Source organism: Panthera onca, chromosome A2 (genome assembly GCF_046562875.1).
Source record: "Panthera onca isolate mPanOnc1 chromosome A2, mPanOnc1 haplotype 2, whole genome shotgun sequence".
Taxonomy (NCBI): Eukaryota; Metazoa; Chordata; class Mammalia; order Carnivora; family Felidae; genus Panthera; species Panthera onca.
The window spans coordinates 161786961-161813475 of record NC_138340.1 but is presented as its reverse complement, the minus strand read 5'-3'; the positions used below and the strand labels follow the sequence as shown (position 1 = coordinate 161813475).

At 52.9% G+C, this 26515-nt stretch overlaps 1 protein-coding gene across 2 annotated transcripts; it reads right to left on the bottom strand.

The window, feature by feature from the left end:
- Positions 1-4827: 4827 nt before the first annotated feature.
- ZNF783 (zinc finger protein 783) lies at positions 4828-26391 on the bottom strand. Of its 2 annotated transcripts, XM_078438142.2 has the most exons (8): positions 25903-26391; positions 25273-25458; positions 18554-18955; positions 18341-18467; positions 18048-18176; positions 10936-11064; positions 9796-9888; positions 4828-7999 (listed from the first exon to the last, which is right to left on the bottom strand). In XM_078438142.2, exons 2-8 carry the CDS (start codon positions 25276-25278, stop codon positions 7161-7163), a joined length of 1725 nt encoding a protein of 574 aa, XP_078294268.1. In that variant the 5' UTR covers positions 25279-25458; positions 25903-26391; the 3' UTR covers positions 4828-7160. The 2 variants fall into 2 exon arrangements, with proteins under 2 accessions (XP_078294268.1, XP_078294267.1); XM_078438141.2 differs by lacking the exons at positions 25273-25458; positions 25903-26391 and adding an exon at positions 22477-22704.
- Between the last annotated feature and the right edge of the window lie 124 nt (positions 26392-26515).

Below are 26515 nucleotides of genomic sequence, written 5' to 3'. Positions count from 1 at the left end.
GGCACAGTCTAGGAGGGAGGAAAGGGGGCCTAGGCCGCATGAAGGCGGTGATGGGGCTCGCCTCCGCAGGCCCTGCAGGGAAAGGGTGCCCGCTGGAGGTTCGGAGTAGGGTCCACCCCCGTGAAGACGTGTGGAGGACAGCACTGAGCTTGGGGCACGGCAGAGCGCCTGTGCTCCCCAGGCAGGCAGTGCTCCTGACCAGGCCAGGAAGAAGGCTCTGGTCCTGCTGCCCCCACAGGGGACAAAGTGGAATCCAAGAAAGGCAGGGAGAACCCAAAGTCACTTGGTCCAGCCACCCAACTTGCCAGATGGGGAGACAGAGGCCCGGGACGGGGAGCGAGTCCCACGTGGAGGTCAGCTCTCAGTGCGTGTACCCTGCGGCACAGGCCTACTGAGGCCCTCCCTTCCAGGCGCTCCCCTCAGCCGGAGGCCTCGCAGCACCCCGGGTCCACCTTCTGGAAGAGGAAAACCTGTGGCCAGGCAAAGGGAAGGAAGGCTCTGGGCCCCAGCCTCCCAAGGAGGAGAGAGGACAGAAAGCTAACTGCTGAGCCGCTCAAAGCAGTGGGAGGATTCAGGTGTGCAAGCTGAGACGGGAGGGGAGTGTGGAAGAGACAAAACCGGCCCAGCCGTGTCTCACACCGACACGCGAGCGCCCACGTACTGGCTCTTCGCCCACAGCCCGAAGAACTTCATGTTCCGGGACTGAACCTCATTTTCTGGACTTGGGGCACCCCTGGAGAGCAGGCCCACAATAAACCCTTCGTGCAGCAGCTTCCTGGGAACTCAGTGTGCCGCGAGTCCTAGAGATGCAAGTACAAATCGGGGGCGGCCTCTGCCCACCAGAAACGAACAGGCTGGCAAGTAAATGTGTGGGTACGAGCTGCCCCTGGGGCCACGGGAAGGGCGGTGTGGCCAAGAGCAGTTGCCAACTCACATTTAGTCTCCGTGAGACCCTGGGCAAGTCTTTGAACCTCCCTGCATCGCACTGCATTCTATTAAACAGAAAAAAATGGGAATTAAGAATACCTTCTTCCTGCTTGAAGACAGCTGATCAGACGATCTCAAAGTGCTCTGGGTTCTCAAATCCAAGGGGCCCATTGGATTCAATAAAGGAATAAAGCCAAGGACTTGGGGCTTGGAAGCGCCCAGGCGCCAGCCTCTTCCCCAGGGAGACCAATGTCTCCTGGCTCCTTTTCGTGTGCTCGCAGGGCCCCTTCTGCTGTCTTCCAGGCTGCCTCACTCCTGCCCTGAGAGACACGCGGCCACATCTTCAGTAGTCAGGGACACCTGAAGTACAGGTCGCCCACGCCAACATGGGTTAGTGCCATTTTGGAGAACGGTTCAAACCAGCTCCAGGCTCCTCTCCCTACCCCCAGGCCAGAGGGCATCGCTGGCCAAACCACTGGGCAAATACCGTCTCATCTCCATCGCATCTGCTTCAGGTAAGAGCAGGGCCCAGCGGCTGAAAGGATCCGGGACCCGGGCTCCTGGGTGCTCGTCCCCTCTCCTAGGGCCACACGGATCTTCTGTGATTCCCCTACCCGAGCCAGCCCTCACCCTCAGAGACCCTTCTGGAGCAGCAAGCACAACCATAACCCTCCCAACAAACCCTGCACCGTCTGCCACGGCAGAGACGTCTCAGGTGTGTCACTTAACTTCTGAGGTTTTTCAAGCCCTTTCAAGTCAATTCGTGGCTGGCATTAAGAGCCAGGAGGTCAAGCATTGGCAGACATGGGGTTCCCCCCACTACGAGTCTGAGGACCCTGCTGAAGGCAAGCAAGCCCTCTCCACCGGCACCAAGCTCCTTGTCACCCAGGGGGGCAGCCTCGGCACCCAGAAGTTCCCGTTTCTCAGCAGGTTCTCCATGTTCTCCAGCCGCCTCTGCAGCAGCCCGTACTCCTGGTCCCCAGCACGGCCCACTTGCCCTCCAGCTGGTTCCCGAACTCCACGGCCGTCTTCTCGCGGTCCGCCAGCTTCTTCTCCGCCGTCTCTGTCCGCCTCTCCAAGCTTTGAAGCTGGCAGCCGTGGGACTCCATCCTCTCCACAATCTGAACGGCAGTCAAGATGGCCAGAAGGAAGATCTCTGCAGACTGGATCTGGGCCTCTGGTTGGAGGCCAGTCCCCATACGCCATTCCGGCAACTAGACACAAGGAGGTGGGTCAGCCACCACGAGAGAGGTACCAGAGCCATTCCCAGCTACAGGGATGCCAGGGTCCTTTGGAATGGGGTTAACTTGTTCTGGGCGCCAGAAGACCTCACCGGTCAGACCCCCAAACAGACCCGAGCTGGCCGACTTTCCGAGACAGCAGACACCGGACACTACAGAGCCTTCACGGGAAGAATCTTGAACCAAGACCCAGGGGCAATGGAAAATGAAATAACAAAGCACTACCATCATAAATGGACAAGAGTGTAATGGATTCGAATCACGGCTCTGCCACATTAACAGTGACATTAGCCTAGGTAATTACTTAACCAAACTTTTTTTCTTCATCTGGGAACACAGCCCAGCAGAAGCCAGGAAGTGAGTGAGGCAGTCAGATCCAGAAAGCTTCCCAGGGGACCAATGCACACTCAGAATGCTATTCAGCCATCGAGTGTTCTAGAGCACACCACCCCATACTCAGAGGTAAGACTCTGTTGTTCTGGCTTTGGTATCTTTAAGGCCCTCCCACTCTGACATTCAGTGGCTTGTGACTTACTGACCTGTCTGGGACATTAGGTCCCTGTGACCCAGGTGCCTTGGTGACCAGCCCCAGAGCACCCTCCGCACTAGGAGACCAGGTCCTGGCTGCCAGGAAATAGAGCTAGAAAATGTTGAAAGCCAGCCCTTAAGAGTAGTTAGAACAAAGACATATTTCAAAAACATATCCTGCATGGGCATGGAATATTTATCATGTATTACTAGAAGTAATAAAATAAGAAATTCAGGAATGGCTCAGTAGAGATGGCCAAGGTATAACAGAAACATTCTTGGGGCTCCTGGCGGCTCAGTCGGTTAAGCATCCGACATCGGTTCAGGTCATGATCTCACGGTTCGTGGGTTGGAGCCCCACGTCCAGCTGTGTGCTGACCGCTCAGAGCCTGGAGCCCGCTTCAGATTCTGTGTCTCCCTCTCTCTCTCTGCCCCTTCCCGACTCATGCTCTGTCTCCCTCTCTCTCTCTTTCAAAAATGAATAAACATCTAAAAAATTAAAAAAAAATTTTTTTTTAATGGAACTCTACAAACTTGACTCAGTACCTCTCCTGCCATTTGAATCCTACAAGTTTTGGGGTAGTTGTGAGGATTAAGTGCACTAAAGGTGTAGAAAATCATTCAGCGCGCGTTACTTGCCTTGGCCCGTGTTCTATTACTGAAATAGACATAAAAGGCTGTGGGCCAACAATCAGAATGTGTTAGGAACCAAAGACTGATTAGTCCAATTCTATGTGACTGAGGTTCCCCCACGACCTCCTTCAAAAAGCACTTAGCAAAATGTGCAACACATACTAGGTACTGGTCATCAGACATCAGTACTTCCTTCTCTCTTTAGAGCGTAATTGTTCTGTCTCTGAGTCTGGCCTCTGATCAATACAAGATGTAGCCTGGTGGAGGAAGATCCGGCCTTCGCAGACTAAGGATGCACATTTTATATTCCTGTAATGCCCTGTCACAAACGTGACACCCAGGAATGTACCTAAAATCATTTCCAAGCTATTTCTACCAGGGGAGGACACCCTACCGTCAGAGACAGAGAAAAATCTCATCTTGACACTTCTTGTCACACAGACCAGGGACAGACTAAGACGAATCCGAGCCAAAACACACAGAACCAAAACTCCTCTATAATGCAGACCCCCTCCCAGTAGCAGTAGGAAGGACTTCTCGCAGCATTTTGGAAAAGAGGGAGGAGGCACTCAAATGCATCCTCCTGAAGTCAGAGTTCAGGCCTAGCGTTTTATGGGATCCCGAGAGTCAGGTGCAAGACTGTGTCACAGGAAAAAAGCGAGGGCCTAGACTGGCGTGAAAATAACCTCCCAAGACAACAGCAACTGGTCTCAGCATGGAAAAGGGGGTGACGATGGGGTGATGGTCCCTCTAAGGTGTCAGTGTTGGGGACGGGGTGGGTGGGCTGAAGGACAGGTCCAAAAGGAAAGCCCTGGAGGGTGTCTCCTGTGAGGACGTTCACGGTCCAACCGCCCAACACCCTGACCCACAGAGCTGGTCCACCAAACACCAGGGCTGGCTGGAACCTCGGAAATCTTGTGGCTACGTCCGTAGACTAGTAAACTGGGGCCAAGAAAGGAGAGGGTACTTCATCCTCGACTTCAGACACCTCCCCTTGGCCGCTGCGGCCTCAAGCGTCCCGGTCGTCATCCCTCCCCTCAGGCTGAGTCTCCCCAATTCCAGGACATCCTCCGAGAGGACCGTCCTTACCGGCCCCGGCACCCCTGCCACGGGCACCGGCACCCCTGCCACGGGCACGCGCGGAGACCTTGCGGCCCAGGGCGGCGGCGTCGCGGCGGCCCTGGCAGGCGGCGCCACTAGCCCCGTACGGGACCCGCCCCGCGGCCCAGAGCCCGCTCTTCATTGGCCAGCCCAGGAAGCTCCGCCCCCGGCCCGCGCGGGCGACTAGTCCCCGCGGGCTGGGAGCCGGTCCCCCACTGGCTGGCCCAGGAGGCCCCGCCCCCCGCGGCGGAAGCCCCGTCTACGCGGGTACCGGGGTCTCGTGCGCGAATGCAGGACCAGGCTCGGCCCTTCGGGAGCTGCTCGCCAGCCGGGCGGACAGACTGCGCCGTAGGGCCGACTCCCGGAAAGCTGTAAGCAGGTCATGCGCACGCACTCATTGAGTCCAACATATTTATTGAGCACCGATGAAGGCAAAGGGCCGCCACCGTCACAGTTCTGAAGGGCCTTTAAGCGCCAGGACCCCACCCTTCCTTGTTTACAAAGGAGGAAGCCGAGACCCAGAGCTAGGAGTGAGTCTAAGAGCCAAACCAAGTGCTAGTCTCCAGGACTCTGGAGCACCCCTCTGCTGCCGCACCACGCAGCATCCGTGGATTCATTTGGTGTAAAGAATGCTCCTTGAACACCGATTGAGTGCCAGGCAAACTCCCAAGGCCTTAGCTTTGGAAGAAGGGGGAGCCTGTGCCCTGCGATCACCCCGATCACCCCGGGTTCGCGCGACCACTGGAGTCCCAGTATTTACACAGGGCATTTAGCATTAGAAAGGCCTAGGAACTCGGAGCCTTGAGGCATCCCCAGGAAACACCGGAGACCAGCTCTGAGCGCTAAGGGGCAGGCTCAGAGCAGCTACCTTTACACCATATCCTGTCAGAGCCCAGTCCTGACTGGTGAGGCCCCTGGAGAGAGGGTTGGGGATGTCAGAGCAGAGAAGCAAGAATGCACAGTAGGGAAGGGTGGCACCCCTTCTCCCAAAGCCCAGGGGAGTGTGGCTGAGCTCGCACAGACTTGTTTACTCATTCTTGCCCCAAAGGTTATGGCAATGTTCCCATCTGCCCCCAGCCCCGTTCATGATTTTGGGAGCGGCGTGAGGGCAGAGGGGGCCACAAGAAGTGGCCCAGCCAGGGACCCAGGCACCGGGAAGCAGGCCTGAATGCCGGCCATTTCACACAGTGCCAGAAAAATAAGACAACAGTCAAAACAGCTAAGGACCCATTACTCCAGTTTGAAAATCACCCAAACCAAGAGCTAGTCTCTAGGTAGCACCCACGGTGGTGTTACTTAAGAGGCACAAGATGCTAGCTGCCCTCGATGTTTCCAGGAGGGCTGACGCTGTTCCAACTTCCACGGCTTGAACCTCCTTGCTGTTGTAAGAATTTGTTCCGATGAAATACAAAGGGCTCCTAGGGGATGTAGCCGATGGGAATGTCTCACCTCACACTCTGCACCCAAAGGACCTTCCACTCACTCCAGAAAATAAAGGTCCTTTCTGAGGGATTCTGGGGGGGGGGGGGGGGGCTGGAATGGGACAGAGAGGGGGCCCTGAACTTGCAGGATCAAACCACACTCCCCATTTGCCCCACTGCCTCTAAATCTTTTATGACCCCGAAAACCCTAAGGTGAGGTAGGATGCGCTGGGGTCATTACCCCCTTTGACAAGTGAGGAACCTGAAATGGAAGTGGTTAAGAAAAATTCACCCAGCTCTGGCCTTTCTCTGCTACCGGCCCCAAGTTCTTGGAAACAGATCCCTCTTTTAAGGTGGCAAGTCAGGCCCGGCAGCCCAGAAGTCCAGGCTGACTGGCCAGCCTCACCCACACCAGGATCTTCCTGGCAGGGAAGAGCCTCCTATGGCTGGGTCTGCATCCCTCCCCTCAAAGCACCCACCCCCCTCCCAGCAAGGAGCGTGCATACCCGTTAACACTGAGACCTTGGAGGAGGCGTCATCCACTTTCGACTTGTTTCCCGCTCTCAACTAATAACCAAAATCAATCATGGACGTTGGAATACGGGGACTCACATACCTGGGAAGGCACCTGGTCTCCAGGGCAGCAGCCAAGGAATCCCTGTCAACACCCTGGCTGATGTGGAGAGCCCCCCTGCTGTCCCCACACGCAAGGTGGCAGGAGAATTCCTGCCCCTGGGGGCTCCTGGTCCCCTTTGCAACCACACACAATACTTACAAAAGCATCAGAAAAGCTCCACAAGGAGGGGGGTTGGGGAAGGTTTCAAATAACAAAAGTAGGAAATTCAAATTTCCAGTGCCCACCCTTCAAACTGTCCACTCTGCTGTGACCTCTGTGTACAATAACAAAACTGCAGGCCCTCGGTGTCTCCGTCGCTCCCTACCTGCAAGGGCCACTCTCTCCAGTCCCCCTGCCCGCCTCCCGTACCTGCCAAAGGCTCTCACCGAAACTGGGCATCCTCTAAACCTTCGAGGGTCCTTTCTAAGTCAGGAATGTAGAAAAGGCAGCAAAGAATGACAAACTTAGGAAACTTAGGAAATTCAGGCATCTGGCCACACACAGACGGTCACCAAAAAGGCCGCCGCTTCCCATCTGAATGAAAAACGAAAACAAACAAAAAACCTCTCCAAAGCTTCCCAGAATGAGGAACCGGCGTCAGGCACCAGGGGAAAGGCCTGAAGGCGGACAGAAGTCCCGCTGGGGGTGCCCAGGAGAGCAGAGGGCCCCCCCACCCCCAGGGCTCCTGCCGGGTCAGCCCTCCTCAGCGTGGCTGGGCCTGGGCCGGGGTGGACTCCCCACGACGGCAGAGGGAGCGGGAAAGTGCGGGCCCGCCTGGCCCCGGGCGTGAGTCTGCATGTGGACAGACAGGTGGTGGTTGCGGTTGAAGGCCCGGCCACACTGAGGGCACTGGTAGGGCCGCTCGCCGGTGTGGATGCGCTGGTGGCGGAAGAGGTCGGACGGCCGGCGGAAGGCCTTGCCGCAGTAGGGACAGGCGGGCCAGCCCTGACTGTCGCCCGTGTGCAGGCGCTGGTGCAGCAGCAGGCTCTTCCGCTGCTGGAAGAAGCGCAGGCACTCGCTGCAGTGATATACCTTGGTGGCCGCCGGCCTCCGTCCCATGAACGGACGGCCTGCCAGCGAGCGGCGCGCTCCGGGATCGTCGGGGAGCCAGCGGATGACGGGGCCCGGCACCACCACCTCCCCCGGCTCCAGTGTGGAGTGGTCCTCCCCCCAGCCGGTGGGCGAGCTCCCCGGGGCCTCCCGGTGCTCCTCCTCCACGTGGCTCCGCTGGTGAATGGTCAGGTTGATCTTCAGGCGGAAACTCTGCCCGCAGTCGGGGCAGGGGAAGGTCCGCTCGCGGCGTCGAGGGAGGATGCGGGGTGGCTCCCCGGCGGCCCCTCCGGCCCGCGGGTCCCCCGCCCGCACCCGCGGCACCCCGGAGGCATGAAGCCGCCCAGGGCCCCCAGTCCGGCTCCTGGGCCTTTTGGGCATTCGACACACGGTCTGGCTCCGGGACTCCCCCAGGAAGAGCTGCTCAGGCGTCATCTCGTCCTCAGACTGTGCTTCTGTCTTGATGACCACACCACCACCACCTGGACAGAGGAATCTCCACTGATTTCAAGTGGGCCACACTGGCCCCCACCCAGGCCACTCGACCCGGTGCTGGCCTCCAGGCACATCTCTGGCCACATCTGCACCCATCCTGCACCTACTTGCACAGAGTCCTTTCTCCTCCACGAGCTCACAGCACAGATCAGGGACTCTGTTCGCTTGGCCCTAGCAAGCAGGCATTGCCTCCTAACATCATCCAGTCTGTTTACTGTCACGTAGCCCAGAGGCTCCGATGGCCCATCCTGGGAGGCCAAGCTAAGGACATCAGGAGAGAGGAGACAGAGCCGCAAAACCAGGACCCGGGAGGTCAGACGGAATGAAAGACGATAGGTAGGTGGGGGCAGGGGAGACTGTGGACCCCGAGATACATTGGCCATGCAGGGTCCCCAAGAGTTCTGACAACTTTAGTTCCCGTCTACGAAGGACAGTGAACCCTGGGGCAGCCAGACTAAGTAAGAAGCCTCAGGCCTGAAAGTGGTGGATGTCGTAGCCACACCCTGAGCTACTCATCGACATAACAAATCTACACTGAGCAACCGCCTGCCGCCATGCTCTCCAGTGACAGGCAGGAGGCGCGAGGACCTGGGCTTCCTGGCTGGGCCTCAGTGTGGGTCACCCTGGACTCTGAGGCGGGACTGAGGCATAGGAACTGCCAGAACAGAGGAGAGAAGGGAGACCTGAAGCAGCACAGCGGTCGCAGCAACAGCCCTCAGGGGTCCCTGATGCTGGGAAGGAAGGTTCCGGCCACAAGCCCTGCTGGAACGCTGCATTCTTCCCAATCCTTTACCTGCCGCTCCCTTCTGAGCTTCTCTGGAATCAGCCCCAACTACTGGCTTCTCTGACCTCCCCCAGCGCCCCGGAGCTCAGCTGAGGCTCCAAAGCTGACAGCGAACCTTACCCTGGGCCCTTTAAGACGAAACCTTTAGCCCTTTCTGAGAAACGTCCAAGGTCTAGGACAAGAGGGATTTCTATTCTTGCTGAAGCATGAACTGAAACCACACCCCGGCAGGCTGCAGTGAACCCTTAACTGCAGAACCTCCTGATGTCAGGACCTTGCAGCTCCCTGCCTGATGCAGCTTCCTGGTGACCCGCACAGATAATTCCTGACAGAACTTTATTTCTGTACTAGAAATGGCCCAACTGTGGGTCTCAGGCCCTATTCCCTGTGAAGGCCAAGGGTCCCAGATCTCTTGGTTTGAAGCCCATCCCCAGCTTGGACTCCCACCATGCCACCACCCCGAGGTGGGCCCAAATCTCACCTCTGCTCCCACCAAAGCAGGTACCAGGGTGGAACCAGGTGAGAACCGGATCGCTTTCTATTAGGGCAGAAAACCACCCCAAAGCCAGAATGGGCAACAATTGCTCTCTTTTTTCCTGCTCATCAGGTCGTAAGCCTGGTTTTACGGACTCGAGGCCAGGGAACGAAATTTAAGTCACAGGCCACCACATACAAACTGGGAGACATTGGAAGCTGTGAGCCTGGACCACTTCCCAGGGCTGCTGGGAGGCCGTTCTGTCGCCAGACTGCAGACCGGGTGCACACAGCTTGTTTTCAAGCAGCACCTTTCCACCAGGTCACATGTAATGGGGGGAAACCAGGACCTACGTGGTCTGGGTTGCCAGAGCCCCAGGGCACCAGTACCCGGGGATGAGGAAGGGACCCCTCAGGAGGAAGCCCCTCACCAGGTCCCACTTCGCCACCTCCCACCCCACTCCCAAGGGCCCCCAAGATCCTCCGAGGCTCTGCTGTGGCCACGGGGCCTCTCCCTTCACTCACCTGGCCCCCTGCTGGGCAGGCTGTCCCTGGGAGGGGAGGCTGGAGATTCCCCACCTGAAGATTCTTCCTCCTGTTTAACCGACGCTGGTGGACCTGTGAGAGAGAGTCCGTGAGGGCCTTTCCCAACAGCGGGCCCTTGATGGACAGCACAGGTATCTCTAAGCAGCCCCCAGACATGTTCGAACGCCTGCCAGGAAGAGGGGGCTCCAGGGCTCTGTCCGGAGGACTGCCCGATCCACCGGAGGACTGCCCACGGCACGGCCTCTGCGTCAGAGGTGAGAGGAGGGCCGAGAAGGCCATGCCCCCGGTTCCCGTCTGGGTCAGTGCTGACAACTCCCTGTCACCCAGAGGGTGTGGGGAGGCCCCTGGAGCACAGTGCCAGGTCTGCAGGGGAACAAGGACAGTGAGAAGGTCCTCCCTCTCCTTACACACTGGCCGGGAAGGAGGGACTCGGGAGAGGGAGGGAGGGTCACCTCCAACCTCAGCGAGCTCATATTCACTGGGGGAGGGTCACAGAAATGACTGGAGAGAAGGCGACCCAGCCCGGAAGAGTCAGGCCCCTGGAGGAGGAGGAGGAACGGGGGCGGGAGCTGGCAAAGAGCAGTCTGGAGGCAGAGAACAAGGCTCTGGTATGCCACACGTTATGCTACATGCCTTCTGCGTGATACTCCATTTCTGGGAATGGATGGACAGAAATGTCCTTCAAACATAAGCAGGCAGAGATCACTGCAAGGGGGGACGGAAGGCACAGAGCCCCTCACGGGCTCCAGAAAGAGGACATCTACGGAGGAATGCCCATGCCAGGGCTGTTCCAGGCATATGACGCAGGTTGCCCAGTTCGTGTGCCCCGTGCGCGAAGCCTGAGGAGGCCCAGCGCCTGCCCTCGTGTGCCCTTCCCCTCAGCCCAGCCAGGCCTTAGGGACCCACGCCTTTGCTCAGACCATCTTCTGCTGAAAATGCCCTCGGTTCCCAGCCAAAATCTACTCTTCCTCTAAGGCCTGCCTCAGGGGTCCCCTTTCCAGGCAGCCCGGTCCCCGCCACCCCTCCCAGCCGCCAGCTTTAGCACCCGTTCTCAGCACCGCCTGTCTGGGGCCGCCGTAGAGGTGCCGTCCGCACCGCTGCCCGGCGGCCCTCTCTCACCAGCGATGGTTCCGTCCAGGCTTCCCCTTGCTTCTGGGTCTTGCTCGTGCCTGGGGGCCCGCCCTTCTTTTGGCTCATCCTGGGCAGGGCTGACGGGGCTGAGGATGTGCTCTGGATGTGGAGGGAGGCCTGGAGAATGCAAATCAGGGATGCTAAGGACAACACAGGGATCCCCCAGGTGGCAGGAGCCTCTGAGGAACGGCTACGCGCAGTCACTGGACCGGGGGGCGTCGGGTCAAACCCAGGTTATGATCATGCAGTGGGCTCCACTGACCATTAGTGGCTAAAAGAGAAGGAAAAGGGACAGCACAGTAACTCGTGCAATAGTCCCAGACAGGTCACGACACAGCAGGGCCAACGATCTGGCTTTTGGGGACTCCCAGCTCAGAACGGTACTACAGTGGCTCCCAATCACAAGTCCTACACCAGGCTGATGTATAAGGATCCCCTTGGAAGCACCCCAAGATTCTCATCACCGTGACTTCTGGGTAGGCCTAGAAAGTATGCATTTTTTAAAAAAGCTTCCGAGGGCAAAAGAGATGAACAAAGAGTTTATGGAATAAGAAATTTAAATGGCCCATGAAAACATAAAAAGATATTCGACCACACTCATAATGAGAGAGGTACCATTAAAAACACACTGTTGTACGGGGCGCCTGGGTGGCTCAGTCGGTTGAGCTTCCAACCTTGGCTCAAGTCACGATCTCATGGTTTGTGAGTTCCAGCCCCGCTGGAACTGTGCTGACAGCTCAGAGCCTGGAGGCTGCTTCAGATTCTGTGTCTCCCTCTACCCCCACTCACGCTGCGGAAAGAGGGGCACTTGGGTGGCTTAGTCAGGTGAGCATATGACTCTGGAATTCGGCTCAAGTCATGATCTCACAGTTCGTGAGTTCAGGCTCCATGTGGGGATCTGCACTGACACCATGGAGCCTGCTTGGGATTCTCTCTTTCCCTCTCTCTGCCCCTCCCAGGCTCACTTGTGCTCTCTCAAAATACATACATACATACAATAAACATTAAAAAAAAACACCGCGTTAAGAAATTAAAGGCATACGTAAATGTAAACATTTCATGTTCCTGGACGGGAAGACTTAATATTATGGCGTCAATACTACCAAACCGATCTATAGATTCAACACAATCTCTATTAAAGCCTCCATGATATTTTTTACAGAAATAGAAAACCCCATCACTTCTCAGCCTTTTGGCTAAGATCAAGTGTAGAAAGAGAAAAACCCACCCTAAAATTCATATGGAGTCTCAAGGGACCCCAAATAGCAACAATAATATTGAGAAGGAAGAACAAAGTTGAAAGACTTCTTGATTTCAAAACTTACTATGCAGCCTAAAGAAACAGAGAACCAAGACATAAACCTTTACATATCTGGTCAAAAGATATTTGAGAAGGGTCCCAAGACCACTCAACGGGGAAAGGACTTTTCAACAAATAGTGCTGGGAAATCGCACATCCATACGCAAAAGAATAAAGTTGGATCCTTACCTAACTCCATATACAAAAATAAACTCAAAATGGATCAAAGACCTAAATATAAGACCTAAAACACAAAACTCTTAGAAGAAAACCTAGGACAAAAGCTTCAGGACATTGGATTTGGCAATGATTTCTTGGACAGGACACCAAACGCACAGGTAACAAAAGAAAAAAAGAGACAAACAAGACTTCCTGAAAACTTTTTAAATATGTGCATCAAAACACACTATTGAGTTAAGAGGCAATCCCCAGAACAGGAGAAAATATTTGCAAGTCACATATCTGACAAGATATTAATACCCAGAATATGTAGAGAGCTCCTAAAACTCAATAACAGATGGGGCATCTGGGTGGCTCAGTTGGCTGGGCATCCGACTTCGGCTCAGGTCATGATCTCACAGCTTGTGAGTTCAAGCCCCACATCAGGCTCTCTGCCGTCAGCATAGAGCCCGCTTGGGATCCTCTGTCCCCTCTCTCTGTGCCCCTCACCAACTGGTGTTCTCTCTCTCTCTCTCTCAAAATAAATGAATAAACTTAAAAAAAAACTTTAAAAAAATCTCAATAACAGAAAAACAAACAACCTGACTCAAAAATGGGCAAAGGACTTGAATAGGCGTTTCCCCAAAGAAGATATACGAATGGCCAATAGGCACATGAAAAGATGCCTGGAATCGCCCATCATCAGGGAAATGATGGCCACTATCAAAAAGAAACAACAGAAAATAGTAACTGTTGGTAGGAACATGGAAAAACTGGAACCTTGGCACAATGTAGGTAAGTGTATGGTACAGTCACTATGGAAAACAGTGTGAGAGTCCTCAAAAAATTACAAATAGAATTACCATATGATCCAGCAATTCCATTTAGAAGTATACACTGAGGGGCGCCTGGGTGGCTCAGTCGGTTAAGTGTCCAGCTTCGGCTCAGGTCTGATCTCACGGTTTGTGGGTTCGAGACCCACGTCGCGCTCTGTGCGGACAGCTCAGAGCCTGGAGCCTGCTTCGGATTCTGTGTCTCCCTCTCTCTCTGACCCTTTCCCGCTCACATTTTGTGTGTCTCTCTCAAAAATAAACATTAAAAAAAATTTCTTTTAGAAGTATACACCGAAAAGAACTGAAGGCAGAGTCTCTAAGAGGTATTTGTACGTGCACGATCGTAGCAGTGTTATTCGCAATAGCTAGAACATGGAAACAACCCAAGTGTCCATCAACGGGATGAATGGCTAAGCAAAATGTGGTACACACATACAACAGAATGTTATTTAGACTTGTAAAGGAAAGAAATTCTGACACAGGCTAATACATGGGTGAACCTTAAGGACATCATGCTAAGTGAAATAAGCCAGTCACAAGAAGACAAATGCGGTATGATTCCACTGATACGAGCGACTCGGAGTAGACAAAATCATAGAGACAGAAAGTAGAACGCTGGCTGCCAGGGACTAGGGGAGGGGGACAGAAGGAGGGAGTACTGTTTAACGGGTATAGTGTTTCAGTTTTACAGTTTACAGTTTTAGAAGGTAAAGAGGGTTCTGGAGATGGGTGGAGGTGACGACTGCGTGCCATTATGAATGTATTTAATACCATCAAACAGCACACCCAAAAAAGGCAACGATGGTAAATTTTATGTTATATGTATTTGACCACAATAAGAAAAAGAGAAAAGAAAACAGAAATGAAATACTGACACACAGTACAACACGGATGAACCTTGAAAACATTATGCTAAGGGGAATAAGCCAGAGTCAAAAGACCGCAGATTCTAAGATTCCTTTTATATGAAATGTCCAGGCAGGGCAAGTGTATCGTCAGAAACATGTGTCGTTGCTCAGAGCTGGGGGAGCTGGGAAAGCGTTGGGGGTGATAGCTGCAGGGTACAGGGTTTGTGTCTGAGGTGATGAAAGTTTTATAAAATTGACTGCCGTGTTTGCTGGTTGCGCGTCTCTATGAATATTCTAGAAACCGATGGACTGGACACTTTAAATTAGTGAGTTGCATGGGGAGTTCATTATATCTAATAAAGCTGTTATTTAAAAAAACAAAAAAAAACTATACTGACATACTTCTTACCTATTAGGTAGACAAAAATTCTACAAGGTTGACCACATTCTCTGCTAGCGGGCCAGTGGGGAAGGAGGCTCTCTTTCACAACACTGAGGGAGATGCAAATGGTAAAGCCCCACGGAGGGGTATTTGGTGGTAACTTCTGGCAAATTTACATATGCCTTTACTTCCCCTGCAGCGCAGTTCCTAGGAATCTATCCCAAAGATACATTGGCAGAAATATGAACTGCCTTAGGCACAACATAGTCCCTTCGGCATGACTTCTATCAGTAAAACACTGGAAATACCCAGAGGTCCGCCAATGGGGACTGGGTAGACGGACTATGGTGTATCACACCACAGAACATTCCACATCCACAAAAGAAAGGAGAAAGATCTCTACCTACACGTGTGAAGCGATGCCCAGGGCAGACTGTGTAAGACAGGGATGTATCTCTGTGTTACTGATCTTTTCAAAAGGAAACACCAGAAGTACCAACAAGAAACTAATACAAATCGTAATCTGTAGGGACATGGAGGGGACAACGATGGAAATAAGACTTCCCTGAATGTATCCTGTTAAACCAATTTGACTTTGCAAACATAACATGCCTTACATACTCAAATGGCTAAATCGAAAAGTAAAAAGAGCCATTTCTAAAAATCTAAAAATAAATAGAAGCAAATGAACTTAACTGTATATCAAGTTGATGTCATACCACATAGAGAAAATAATTATTTCAAGGGACCTTAAAAGGCATTATTTTGTCTGTAGGTCTCGAATGGAATGCATTCAGAAGACCAAAAGAGCTATACAAAAAAAAAAAAAAAAAAAAAAATAAAAATCTCAGGCTTTAATCAAAAGTGTAATTGTTTAACATTCCCATGTAAAAGAAAAGTGACACACAAGTATAAGATCAAAGAACATTAAATTTGAGTTAGAAATATCACTATGAACTCATGATTTTTTTTCTTTACAAAAATAGCCATTTTCTCAAAAAAAAAAAACAAAAAAACCCACATATTTTCTGAAAAGGTTTAGAAGTAATACCAAAAATTAGCCACTACTGGCACTGATACTGTGGTCTCCAAATATCATTCATCACTGAAAGGAATTAAAACTCCATGGAGAAATTTGTATTCCAGGTCTGGGGTAGGAAATGATTCTAGAACATCTTGAATCTGAAAAGCCACTGAAGTCACACCAAAATGACCTACAACCCAACGTAAGGGGGCTGCCGTGAGCTAAAGATGGGACAACTTAAGCACAAAAAATAATGACTGCGAAGGATTGGCACATATAACATATTCAACAGTCTATGAAGTCACAATAACAACAGCAACAACGACAATGATAATAATAACGTAAAAAGCTCAAGTATTGGTCACCTTTGCAGGTTTCTAAGGCAATAGCTCTTCATTCTGAAAAATGACGAAGGAAAAGAATTCAGCATCTCTCCTGCCTGTTCTGTACAGACTGCATTTCCGGGGAACTAAAAGAGTTGATTCAGGAAATTACTCTTTACAAAAGAATTTCAGCTATTCGGTGCATAAGGAGGACAGGATTTCACCATTTTGCAACCCCTAATGGAATAACAAATCCGGGCAATCATGTTCAGTGACTACTGATGTCATCAGGTGAGCTGGTGACGGGGAGCTTTGGAAGAGCAGGGGAAGGAAAGCACTGGAAAGCCAGGCGAGGGGAGCCTCTGTGCCTCCTGACGGGCAGCGTGGAGCACACAGCACCACCTCTGAAGTAATCCTGCCCGTAAGAGTCTGCCGGAATCCAAACAGGCCTCCCGATCTACCAGTTTATAGGAAATGCAAAAAAACGGAAGAACAATAAATGACACCAAATCCAGAATACGGGAAATAGTGGCATTTAAAAAGGTAAATGACGTGGCGCACCTGGGTGGCTCAGTCGGTTAAGTGTTAAGTGCTCGACTCTTTTTTTTTTTTTTTTTTTTTAATGTTTATTTCTTTATGAGAAGAGAGCGCAGGAACGGGGGGAGGCTCGAACTCACAAACTGCAAGATCATGACCTGAGCCGAAGGTGGAAGCTTAACCGACTGTGCCACCCAGGTGGCCCAGTGAAGCGCCCCCGACTCTTGATTTCGGCCCAGGTCATGATTTCACGGTTCGGGAGGTCGAGCCCCGCATCAGGCACTGTGCTGACAGAGCCTGCTTGGGATTCTCTCTCCTCTCTCTGCCCCTTCCAGGCTCTCGTGCACACGCGCTCTCACTCTCAAAACAAATAACTTAAAAAAAAACACAAAACTATTCAAAAGATAAATGGCATTAGAAGGTCAAACAAATAAATGTCGTTAAAGAGGGAGAGGTGGGGGCCGGTCCATCAACTGAAGAGCGGGAGGAACAGAATGTGTAATATACACGCACCCAGCTGGGCCCAGGGACAGTGCAGAGGTGGGTGAGCCTGGAAAACAAGCTCAAAGTAAGCAGGCGGACACAGAAGGTCACACCCAGCAGGATTCCATTGACAAGAAACGTCTAGAAGAGGCAAATCTACAGAGATGGAAAGCAGGTCAGCAGCCTGGCCTCGGGCTGGGGAGCAAGCAGAGGGAACCGCTAACAACTACAGGTTCGGCTCTGGCGGACAAGAAAGTTCTAAAAACAGACGGCGGTGATGGTCACAACCGTGAATGCAGCAGAAACACGGACTGCGTCGTATACGAATGGTTTGGCAAGTTAGCTATCTCAGTAAAGCTGCTAAATGGCGGAGGAGGAGGTGTTCCCAGGCTGTTTTACGGATTTTTTTATAAACCGAATACAACACGTGGACTTTGGTGGACTAGAAATAGAACCCGATACCTATAGGAAATATTTTGGAGACAATCGGGGAAATCACAACACGGACTTGGGAGGAGATCCTAATCTGCTGGGTGTGAGACAGTGGTATTTTGGTGTTTATGTTCAGAGAAAGGAAAGAAAGAGACGGATGGAGCCAAGGTGGCAAACTCCCGATCGTTGCTGAATGTGCTTGACCGTCATTCGGGGGGTGTGCTTGCCCTTCTCTCGACTCTACTTTCTTCATTTTATTAAAAACAAAAACAAACAAACAAACAAAAACAACCCTCCCAGAAGATTCTGACCTGCTAGAACCACGGTCCTACAGCGCGACAGCTGGCCAGCTAGGGTCCCGCCCTGGCCGCCCCTCCGAGATGGGCCGTCGCCACAAAGGGAAGCCGGTGCACCACGGGCCTCGCAGCCACCGCTTAGGTCGGGGAGCAGAGGTGGGAGGCCCGTGATGCACCGGTGCCAGGAGGGTCACTGTCAGGAATAAGGCCCCACTGACACGATGCGCAGCACACGTGCGCTTTACTTTACGTCTGCCACGCAGTCCTCACAATAACCAACCACTGCCGGCCCCTGTGGCTCTAAGGCGAAAGCCCTCCCCACCCCCCAACAGCCTGTGACCAGGCCGGCCTAGGACAGAGCGGGCCCCGCTTTGGGTAAAGGGGCCTGTGCTCCCTTCCTGGCCTCACAGCACATCTGGAAAGCCCGTCCGGAGAGCAGGGCTCCAATTCGGTGTGCCCACCCCCTACCTCGCCCCCACTCACCAGGGCTTGGCCTCCTGGGACGTGCTGCCTCTCTCTTACTCCCCTCCTCATGACCCCACAGGCTTTCAGGACAAGGCTCCTCTCCCCTCTCCATCTGGGTTAGGATGTCCGGTTTGGAGATAGCATAATCTGCGCACAGAATGGAAGGAGAGCTGGGTCAAGACTGGACACCCGCCACCCGGCTGCCCACAGAGATGGAGAGGCACGGAGCAGAACAGAAGTCAAAGCGAAGACAGAGACTGCCCTGCCGGAGGCCAATCTGTGAACACAGATCCCCACCTACGCAGCCTTACCCAGGGACACCAGCATCTCGTAGTTGCCCCGCATCACGTGCTTGTAGAGCTCCTTCTGCCACTCGTCCAGCTTGCCCCACTCCGGCTCGGAAAAATACACGGCCACGTCATCAAAGGTCACGGGCACCTGGAACCACAGCACCACGTGCGCTCACCCACACGCTTACGGGCACGGCCCCGCGCGCTGTCCCACCCCCGGTGCCCGAGGGATACCTTGGGGACCTCCCCCTTGCTGCCCGGGGGCAGCCGCAGGATCCAGAAGTTTCTGTTTCTCAGCAGGTTCTCCATGTTCTCCAGCCGCCTCTGCAGCAGCCCGTACTCCTGCAGCAGGGTCCCCAGCACGGCCCACTTGCCCTCCAGCTGGTTCTCAAACTCCGCGGCCGTCTTCTCGCAGTCCGCCAGCTTCTTCTCGGCCGTCCCCGCCCGCCCCTCCAAGGTCAGCAAGCGGGCCAAGCAGGAGTCCACTTTCTTCTCCAAGGCTTGGATGGCGGCCACCACCGTCCACAGTGTGATCTCCGTGGAGTACAGGTAGGAGTTCTTCTCAGCAGCTGGCTGGGGTGACAGAGAAGGTGTCGAAGGGCTTTCGTCCCCTGTTTGCTTGTCCCTCTCTGGAGCCTGTCCACACGAGAAAGGGGAGATGGTATCACAACGACACGATCAGGGGCGCCTGGGTGGCTCAGTTGGTTGAGTGTCTAACTCTTGATTTCAGCTCAGGTCATGATCTCACAGTTCAGGGGATCCAGCCCCACATAGGGCTCTGCACTGACAGTGAGGCCCCTGCTTAGGATTCTCTCTCCCTCTCTCTCCCTCTGCCCTTCGCTCTGCACCTACAGGTGCACACATTTTCTCCCGCAAAATATATAAACATTAAAAAAATAGGGGCGCCTGGGTGGCGTAGTCGGTTAAGCGTCCGACTTCAGCCAGGTCACGATCTCGCGGTCCGTGAGTTCGAGCCCCGCGTCGGGCTCTGGGCTGATGGCTCGGAGCCTGGAGCCTGTTTCGGATTCTGTGTCTCCCTCTCTCTCTGCCCCTCCCCCGTTCATGCTCTGTCTCTCTCTGTCCCAAAAATAAATTAAAAACGTTGAAAAAAAAAAATTAAAAAAAAAAAAAATATATATATATACAATCCAATGCCTCACAATAACAGTTGCCCTGATAAAGCCCCGTCTGGGATCCTGAGGGCCAGCCAGGCAGCAGTGTGGGATGGGAGGCAGGGACATCAGTTAGGACATCAGTTAGTGTAGCCTCAGGGACACGAAACACCGGCTGGACCAAGGTGTTAGCAAGTGGGAAACAGGAGGAAAAACATGGCCAAAGGCATGGGTCTCAGGTGACTTCCACCTTGGGTCTTAGTCTCCTCTACAAATGAAGGCACAGGCTTTAAAGCACAGAGGACATGAGGTTTGCAGTGAGAGAGCCTGGGTGCAACTGGCAACTCCGCCCACTGACGTTGGGCAAGGTGTTGACACATCTTTCAACGTCACTTCCGCATCTAGACAATGGAACAATAATAGTGCTCAGGTGGTAGGATGCTGAGAATTAATGACACAATCTTTGTTGAAAGCACTTAGCACCGCATCATATACGCAATACGTGCATGCATGCGTGTGCCGCCCTATGTTGATTCAGCTAAGATGATAATGATCAGGATGCTGACAATGATAATGGTTCTGGGCTCAGGGACACAGCATGAAACAGTTCTCATGGGCTTTTTTCTCCCCCTCTTTCATTTCATCATCCTTCGACACCCTGGGAAAGAGCTTCTTTTTTATTTATTTATTTAGAAATTTGTTTTTAATGTTTCTTTATTCTTGAGAGACAGAGACAGGGCACGAGTGGGGGAGGGGCAGAGAGAGGGAGACGCAGAATCCGAAGCAGGCTCCAGGCTCCGAACTGTCAGCACAGAGCCCGACGCAGGGCTCGAAATCACAGACCGCGAGATCATGACCCGCGTCGGAGCTGGACGCTCAGCCACCCAGGCGCCCCGGTGTGGAATCCACTTCCGTTCTGTGCGCAGATTATGTTATCTCTAAACCGGACATCTTAACCCAGATGGAGAGGGGACAGGAGCCTTGTCCTGAAAGCCTGTGGCGCCTTAGCTCAGCGCCTGGTGCACAAGCCTTTCCGGAGCACGTGCAATGGCCTGGTCCCGGTACATGGTGCTAAAAGCCTTGTTGGAAGGATGAACTGACCTCTTACTCCCCCAGCTCACTCCTCCTTCACGGCCAAACCACCATCAAGTCCTATCCGTTTGACTTCCAAACTTAAACCCATCCTCTTTGCTCCCTCCCTCTCCCCTGCCATCACCCGGTCCACCCAGACAGCTGCTGCAATGCTAATTTTCCCTTCTCCTCCATACACTTTCCACAGAGTAGTCAGTAAGCATTAAAAAACAGGCTAGACCATTTTAGCCCCCTGCTCGAAACTCTTCAACAGCTTCCCAGCGTACTTAGAACAGAATCTAAGCTTCTCAGACCTCAGCCTGCCCCCCGACCTCACTTATTTACTACACTCCGGCCACCCCGGCCTCCTTGGATTCCTGGGACACATAACCCTCCTCCATGTCGGCTTTGGCTCTCCCTGCACCTCTCCGCGTCTGGCTGCCTCTCATCTTTAAGGCTCCAGCTCAAAGCCCCATGGAGACCTTCGCCGACTAACACATCTAAAATACGCCGCGGTGGGTTCCTTCTTTCACAGCACTAATAACCCGTGATGATTCTACGCATCTATCTGTGTTATGGTCTGTTTCCCCCAGAACATGAGTTCCCGAGAGTGTGTTTGTGATTCCCAGTTGTATTTCCGGCTTCTAAAAGAGCACCTCTCTCACCGCGGATGCTCAATTAATACCTAGTGAATGAATGAAGGACTACACAATGAAACAACATTAATTAACAGTTACTGAACACCTGTCGTTGCAAAGGTGCAAGGTGGGAATGCAGAAAAAATGATGTGGCTCTTCCTTCGCCGGGAGAAAAATTCCGTACAGAAACCGTCATGATAAACGACAGTATATGATGGGCTAACAAGAGTTGGGGGCAACTCTGTCCTGTTTGGGCAGTTTCTGGGGAATCTCAGGCACTGTATGATGGCAGAGGGAAAGGAGGGAGTGGGTAGGAATGGCCAGAAAAAGTTCTGAGGCAGTGGCCCTGGGCTGGGTGGGAGCTGGTGCTGTCACCAGTGTAGTCACAAAAATGCTTTGGGGGGGGGGGCGCGGGGGAGGGGGGTTGGTAACCACAGTACTGGCACCCTCATTCTCTCTCCCCTGCACTCGGGGAACCCTAAGGGAAGCACACACCAAACTCATTAAAGAAGAGGGAGAGGAAGTTTCTCCTGTAAAAGGATCCACAAAAATCAAAGTTTCAAAAAGTTCACTGAGATGCGTTAATAGAAGCTATTTATTGAGCTCTGTTTGCAAGTGGTTTTCTGGTGCGTCAAAAATAGCCAAAGGATTCTTTTCTCCGAATTGGGCATACTGCACATTATCGGCCAATATTCTAAAAGAATACAAGTAATCTAATCCAACGTGCTAATCGTAGGAAAAAAAAAAAAATCTACCTACAATTCCTCTCCTGAGCAGCATTCAACACCTGTCTCTCAGGTAAAAGTAGAACACTGGGTACCTTCGAGGGGGCGTAATTCCAAAGTCCCGGCCGCGGCCTCGACTAGGTGAGTGACCTTGGGCGGGTCCCTTCCCTCAGACTCTGTGGCTGTCAGAACCACATGGTGCTGGGGGCTGGCGACCCTGTCCTCCGTGCGCGCCCCCGGGAAGACAATGGACGGGGGAGGGGTTGGGGGGGGGGGGGGGAAACAGCCACTCTGTTCTAATGTGAGGCCTGTCATCTGAGGTGTTACTGGGTAGCCCGGCCTGTCCCCCGCCGTCGGGCCTCCCGGCCGGCGCCCGCCGCCCCGCCTGCCCGTTTGGGCCGCCCTGCCGGTCGGCCCGAAAGCCCGGCCCGGACGCCAGACGGGGTCGGCGGGGCGGACCGAGCGGGCGCGGGCGCAGGCCCGGACGGAGGCGGCGGGCCAGGAGGCCACGCCGCGGGGCCGCCCCACGCCGGCCGGGCCGAGACCCTCGCGGGCCCTCGCGGCGGCGGCGGCCCCGGCCCGTCTGGGCGTCTGCGCGCCTGGGCGCTTACCCGGGCGGGCGCCGCTTCGGCCATGGCTGCTCGCGTCCCTCTCTCGGCGGCTCTCCTCGGCCTGGCCTGTCGGGCCTGGCGCAGCGCGCAGGCGGCGGCGGAGGCGGAGCGAAGCCGCCCAGCCTCGGAGCTCCTGCCGGGCGGCCGCGAGCTGCGTTCGAGCCACGTGCCCCGCCGGCCCTTTAAACAAGAGCTGTGCTCGCGGCCGGGCCCGAGGGTGCGCACAGCGCCCCCTGCAGCCCGAAGGACCGCACGCCCGCGGCCCGCGGCCTTCCGCGCGCCCACCCGGGGGAGGGCGGCCGCCCGCCCTGGCCTGGGCCGCGGGAGTGGACGCGGGCGGCGGACCTGCCGCGGGCCCCTCCAGCCCGGCTTCGGCGGGAGGGGGAGCGACCCGCGGACCCCGTGCAGGAGCAGCTTGGTGGACCCAGCCCTGGCCCCTAACCCCTCTAGGACGCTGGGGCCCCAGCGTCCCTCTTGGGAGAATCGGATCAGGTTACTAACGAAACAAGCTTTCAGGACACTAAGAAAGTGTGGGAGTTTCCCTTTGTGTGGGGGAGGAAGGGCCGTCCTCAGCGGGGAATCTGAAGTGTATGCAGATTTACCATTTTAACACTTCTAATGGACCCAAAGTGACTATTAGTTTGGGTATACACGTTTTGCCCAGCGGTGGGGTAGGGTGGGACAGATAACTACTTGTTTAGTTTTCCAGAGCAAATAGAAGGCCCTCAGGAAAAAATTATTTCATTTAAAAGAAAGAAAAGAAAAGAAAAGAAAAGAAAAGAAAAGAAAAGAAAAGAAAAGAAAAGAAAGGCAAAAAGCTCTCCCTCCCTTCCCCAACACCCACCCCCCCACCCCCCCGGAATCCTGGGTCTCCTCCTCCTTCCCTGGGGCCTGCTTCCCCAGCAGACACTCCGTCAGTTCAGGCACGCTTTGCAGAGCTCTCTGTGTGCCACACCCAGTCTTCACTTGCCCATCAGCCACCAACTGGGGATCTTCTGTAGCTTTGGCTCCCGACTGGGTGTGCAGCAAGAGTAAATCGAACGCTAATTCAGGCCCTGACACATCTTGAGTAAACCACTCAATCTGGGACCCATTTTCCTCATCTAGTTAACCACTGAATATAAAGTAAAATGTGCTTATGCAGTTAAAGTTTTATTTTCTATCTTTTCTGCATTTCCCATTCATCCTAGTTTCTGTTCAAGTCGGAAAACAGTTCCCACTAGAAATTACTCTGCAGTTTTCTTTCTTTTTTTAGTATTTCCTGTTTTTGGAGGGAGGAAAGAAAATTATTTGCCCATATATTTGATCCAAGCAAAAGTGTGGTCAACTGACCTACAATAAAGAAACTGACTTTCTCCAAGTAAGGTGCACCCCTAGAATTTGGGGCAAGGTTAGGAAGCGTTCTTTTATTTTTACTTTTTTAGGAAGTGTTTTTTTTTAATGTTTATTTTGAGAGAGCACAAGCAGCGGAGGGAGGGAGGGAGAGAGAGAGAGAGAGAGAGAGAGAGAGAATCTGAAGCAGGCTCCAGGCTCCCATCTGTCAGTACAGAACCCAATGGGGGGCTCAAACCGGTAAACTGTGAGATCCTGACCTGAGCCGAAATCAAGAGTCGGACGCTTAATCGACTGAGCAACGCAGGTGCTGCAGGAAGTGTCATTTTAATAAAAAAAATCAAGTCAATATATGGCCTCATTTATTGTGGAGATCCTTGTTGAGATAACCCAGCCTAAGAATTTGCAAATGTGTGCTGAAAAACATTAAGAGCATCCTTAGCATCTCATCAGGGGTTGGTCAGACAAATGTATTAAGGATTATAAAATCCTGGTAGGCTGTGGTCTTATAAAATAAGAATGTCCAATGCAAACAGAAAGAGTCTGGAAGATGAGTTGGAGAAGAAAACATTAGTATTTAACAAGCTCTGTTCAGGGAAGAGTGCTCTAATTTTTGACAGCCGTCTTAGATTCTTAGAAAGTTTCTGTAAGTCTGTGGTAGCCAGCCTTCAGTGTGCATCATGTTCCTCTGGTGCGCTTGTTAAGACACAGACTGCTGGGCACCTGTCTCGGAGTGTCCAAGTCTGAGGCTGGTGGGGGTGGGGGTGACCAGAATCTGTTGTTTTTTTTTTGTTGGTTTTTTTTTAGCATTTATTTATTTTTGAGACAGAGAGAGACAGAGCATGAACGGGGGAGGGTCAGAGAGAGAGGGAGACACAGAATCTGAAACAGGCTCCAGGCTCTGAGCTGTCAGCACAGAGCCCGACGCGGGGCTCGAACTCATAGACCGCAAGATCATGACCTGAGCCGAAGTCGGCCGCTTAACCGGCTGAGCCACCCAGGCGCCCCCAGAATTTGTTTTTCTAACTAGCTCCCCGGTGATGCTGATTCTACTGATGTGGTGATCATACTGTGAGAACCACTGCCCTGTTTATCAGGTTCCCACAGCTGCCTCCCATTCCCATGCTCAGATTTTATAAATACATTAAACAAAAAACACAAAAACTTTACACCACGATGTGGTTTACTGGGCAGACCAGCCTGGTGTAGCTTTTTTGTATGTATGTATGTATGTATGTATGTATGTATGTATGTATGTATTTACTTACTTACTTATTTATTTAGAGAAAGGAAGAGAGAGAATCCCAAGCAGGCTCCGTGCTGTCAGCATAGAGCCCAACGTGGGGCTCAAACCCATGAACCAGGAGATCATGACCTGAGCTGAAATCAAGAGTCTGACTCTTGATTAACCAACTGAGCCACCCAGGAACCCCCTTGTGCAGCTCTAATAGAAGTTACAATTACCTGCATCCTTAATTATTAATGTTTCTGGTGAGTTTGCTCTTTTTTGGATCAGATCTCCTGGGCCTGAATACCTCTCGGTGAGCTGACAACACCGGATTTCCAAAATGGCGGCGCAGACCCTGGAGGAACAGGGGTGACTCTGCCAAGGTGTAGGTCACTCTGAAACAGTGTATCCTCAGGCCTCTCCTGCAGAAGGTGGTATCGTCAGAGGTTGAGGCCCACCACACCACCACCTAGGGTCACTCAGCGTGGGGTCAAGATACTCGAGTGCGAGCGTCCTATCGGCACATTATGAGCCAAGGGATAGGCGCAGCTCGGAAAAAGAATTCCTGTGCCCCCCTCCACACACGCCCTATTTCCAAGCTTGTAACTTAGATTAGGAAATGGGCCCACGCAGAATTATAAAGCATTAGGAAGGGAAGTATTAGCAGAGGGAGACCAGAAGTATAACCACGCCCCCCTTCCCCCCGGGAGCCTAGTGTAGACAATACTGAGCTCCCTATTCCGGGAATACCCATTATACGGAATCGTTCAACAACCGTGGTGAGCATGTAAGTACAAGACCCTGGTACTCAGAGCTGTAGAGTCTGGTCCCTGTCTTCAAAACGCATCACATCCTGTTGACTCTACCTTAGCGATCTCGTCCAATATCCTTGTCCGTCACTCTCTTCCCATCACAGCTGTACCGTCAGGTCTTCATTGGCTCTTGTTGGCCTCAGAAACCTTCTAACATATCCCCTTACCCCAACCAAAAAAAGAAAGAATACAAAAAAACCCACCCCACCCCACATGATGTAACTCTCATGACATTAATATTCCCAAATCACAGCTAGAATCAGTTCACCATTTTGCTCAAACTCTGAGCTCTCCATTACTAACTCAATAAAATCCAAACTCCTGAGGCTGACTGCAACCTATCTTTCCAACCACATCCCCGACTATTCCTCTTCTCACATCCCACCCTCCAGCCAAATCTTATGAATTGGTGTTTCTTTGTACATGCCCTATAATGTCTCTTTTGCTTATGTTGCTTCACTGAGAATGTCCTTCTTCCCATCCTTTTTTTTTAAGTTTACTTACTTATTTTGATAGAGCAAGCGGGGAAGGGCACAGAGAGAGAGAGAGAGAGAGAGAGAGAAATTCCAAGCAGGCTCCATACTGTCAGCGCGGAGCCTGACACAGGGCTCGAACTCATGAACTGTGAGAGATGACCTGAGCTGAAACCAAGAGTTGGATGCTCAAC

Coding starts and splice junctions, on each gene's coding strand:
- ZNF783 (XM_078438141.2), bottom strand. CDS start 22,500: ATGGCCGAAGCGGCGCCCGCCCGG. Junction 9,889..10,935: donor CCTGGACGGAACCATCGCTG/GTGAGAGAGGGC, acceptor TCTCTCTCACAG/GTCCACCAGCGTCGGTTAAA. Junction 8,000..9,795: donor CCTGCCCAGCAGGGGGCCAG/GTGAGTGAAGGG, acceptor TCCTCTGTCCAG/GTGGTGGTGGTGTGGTCATC.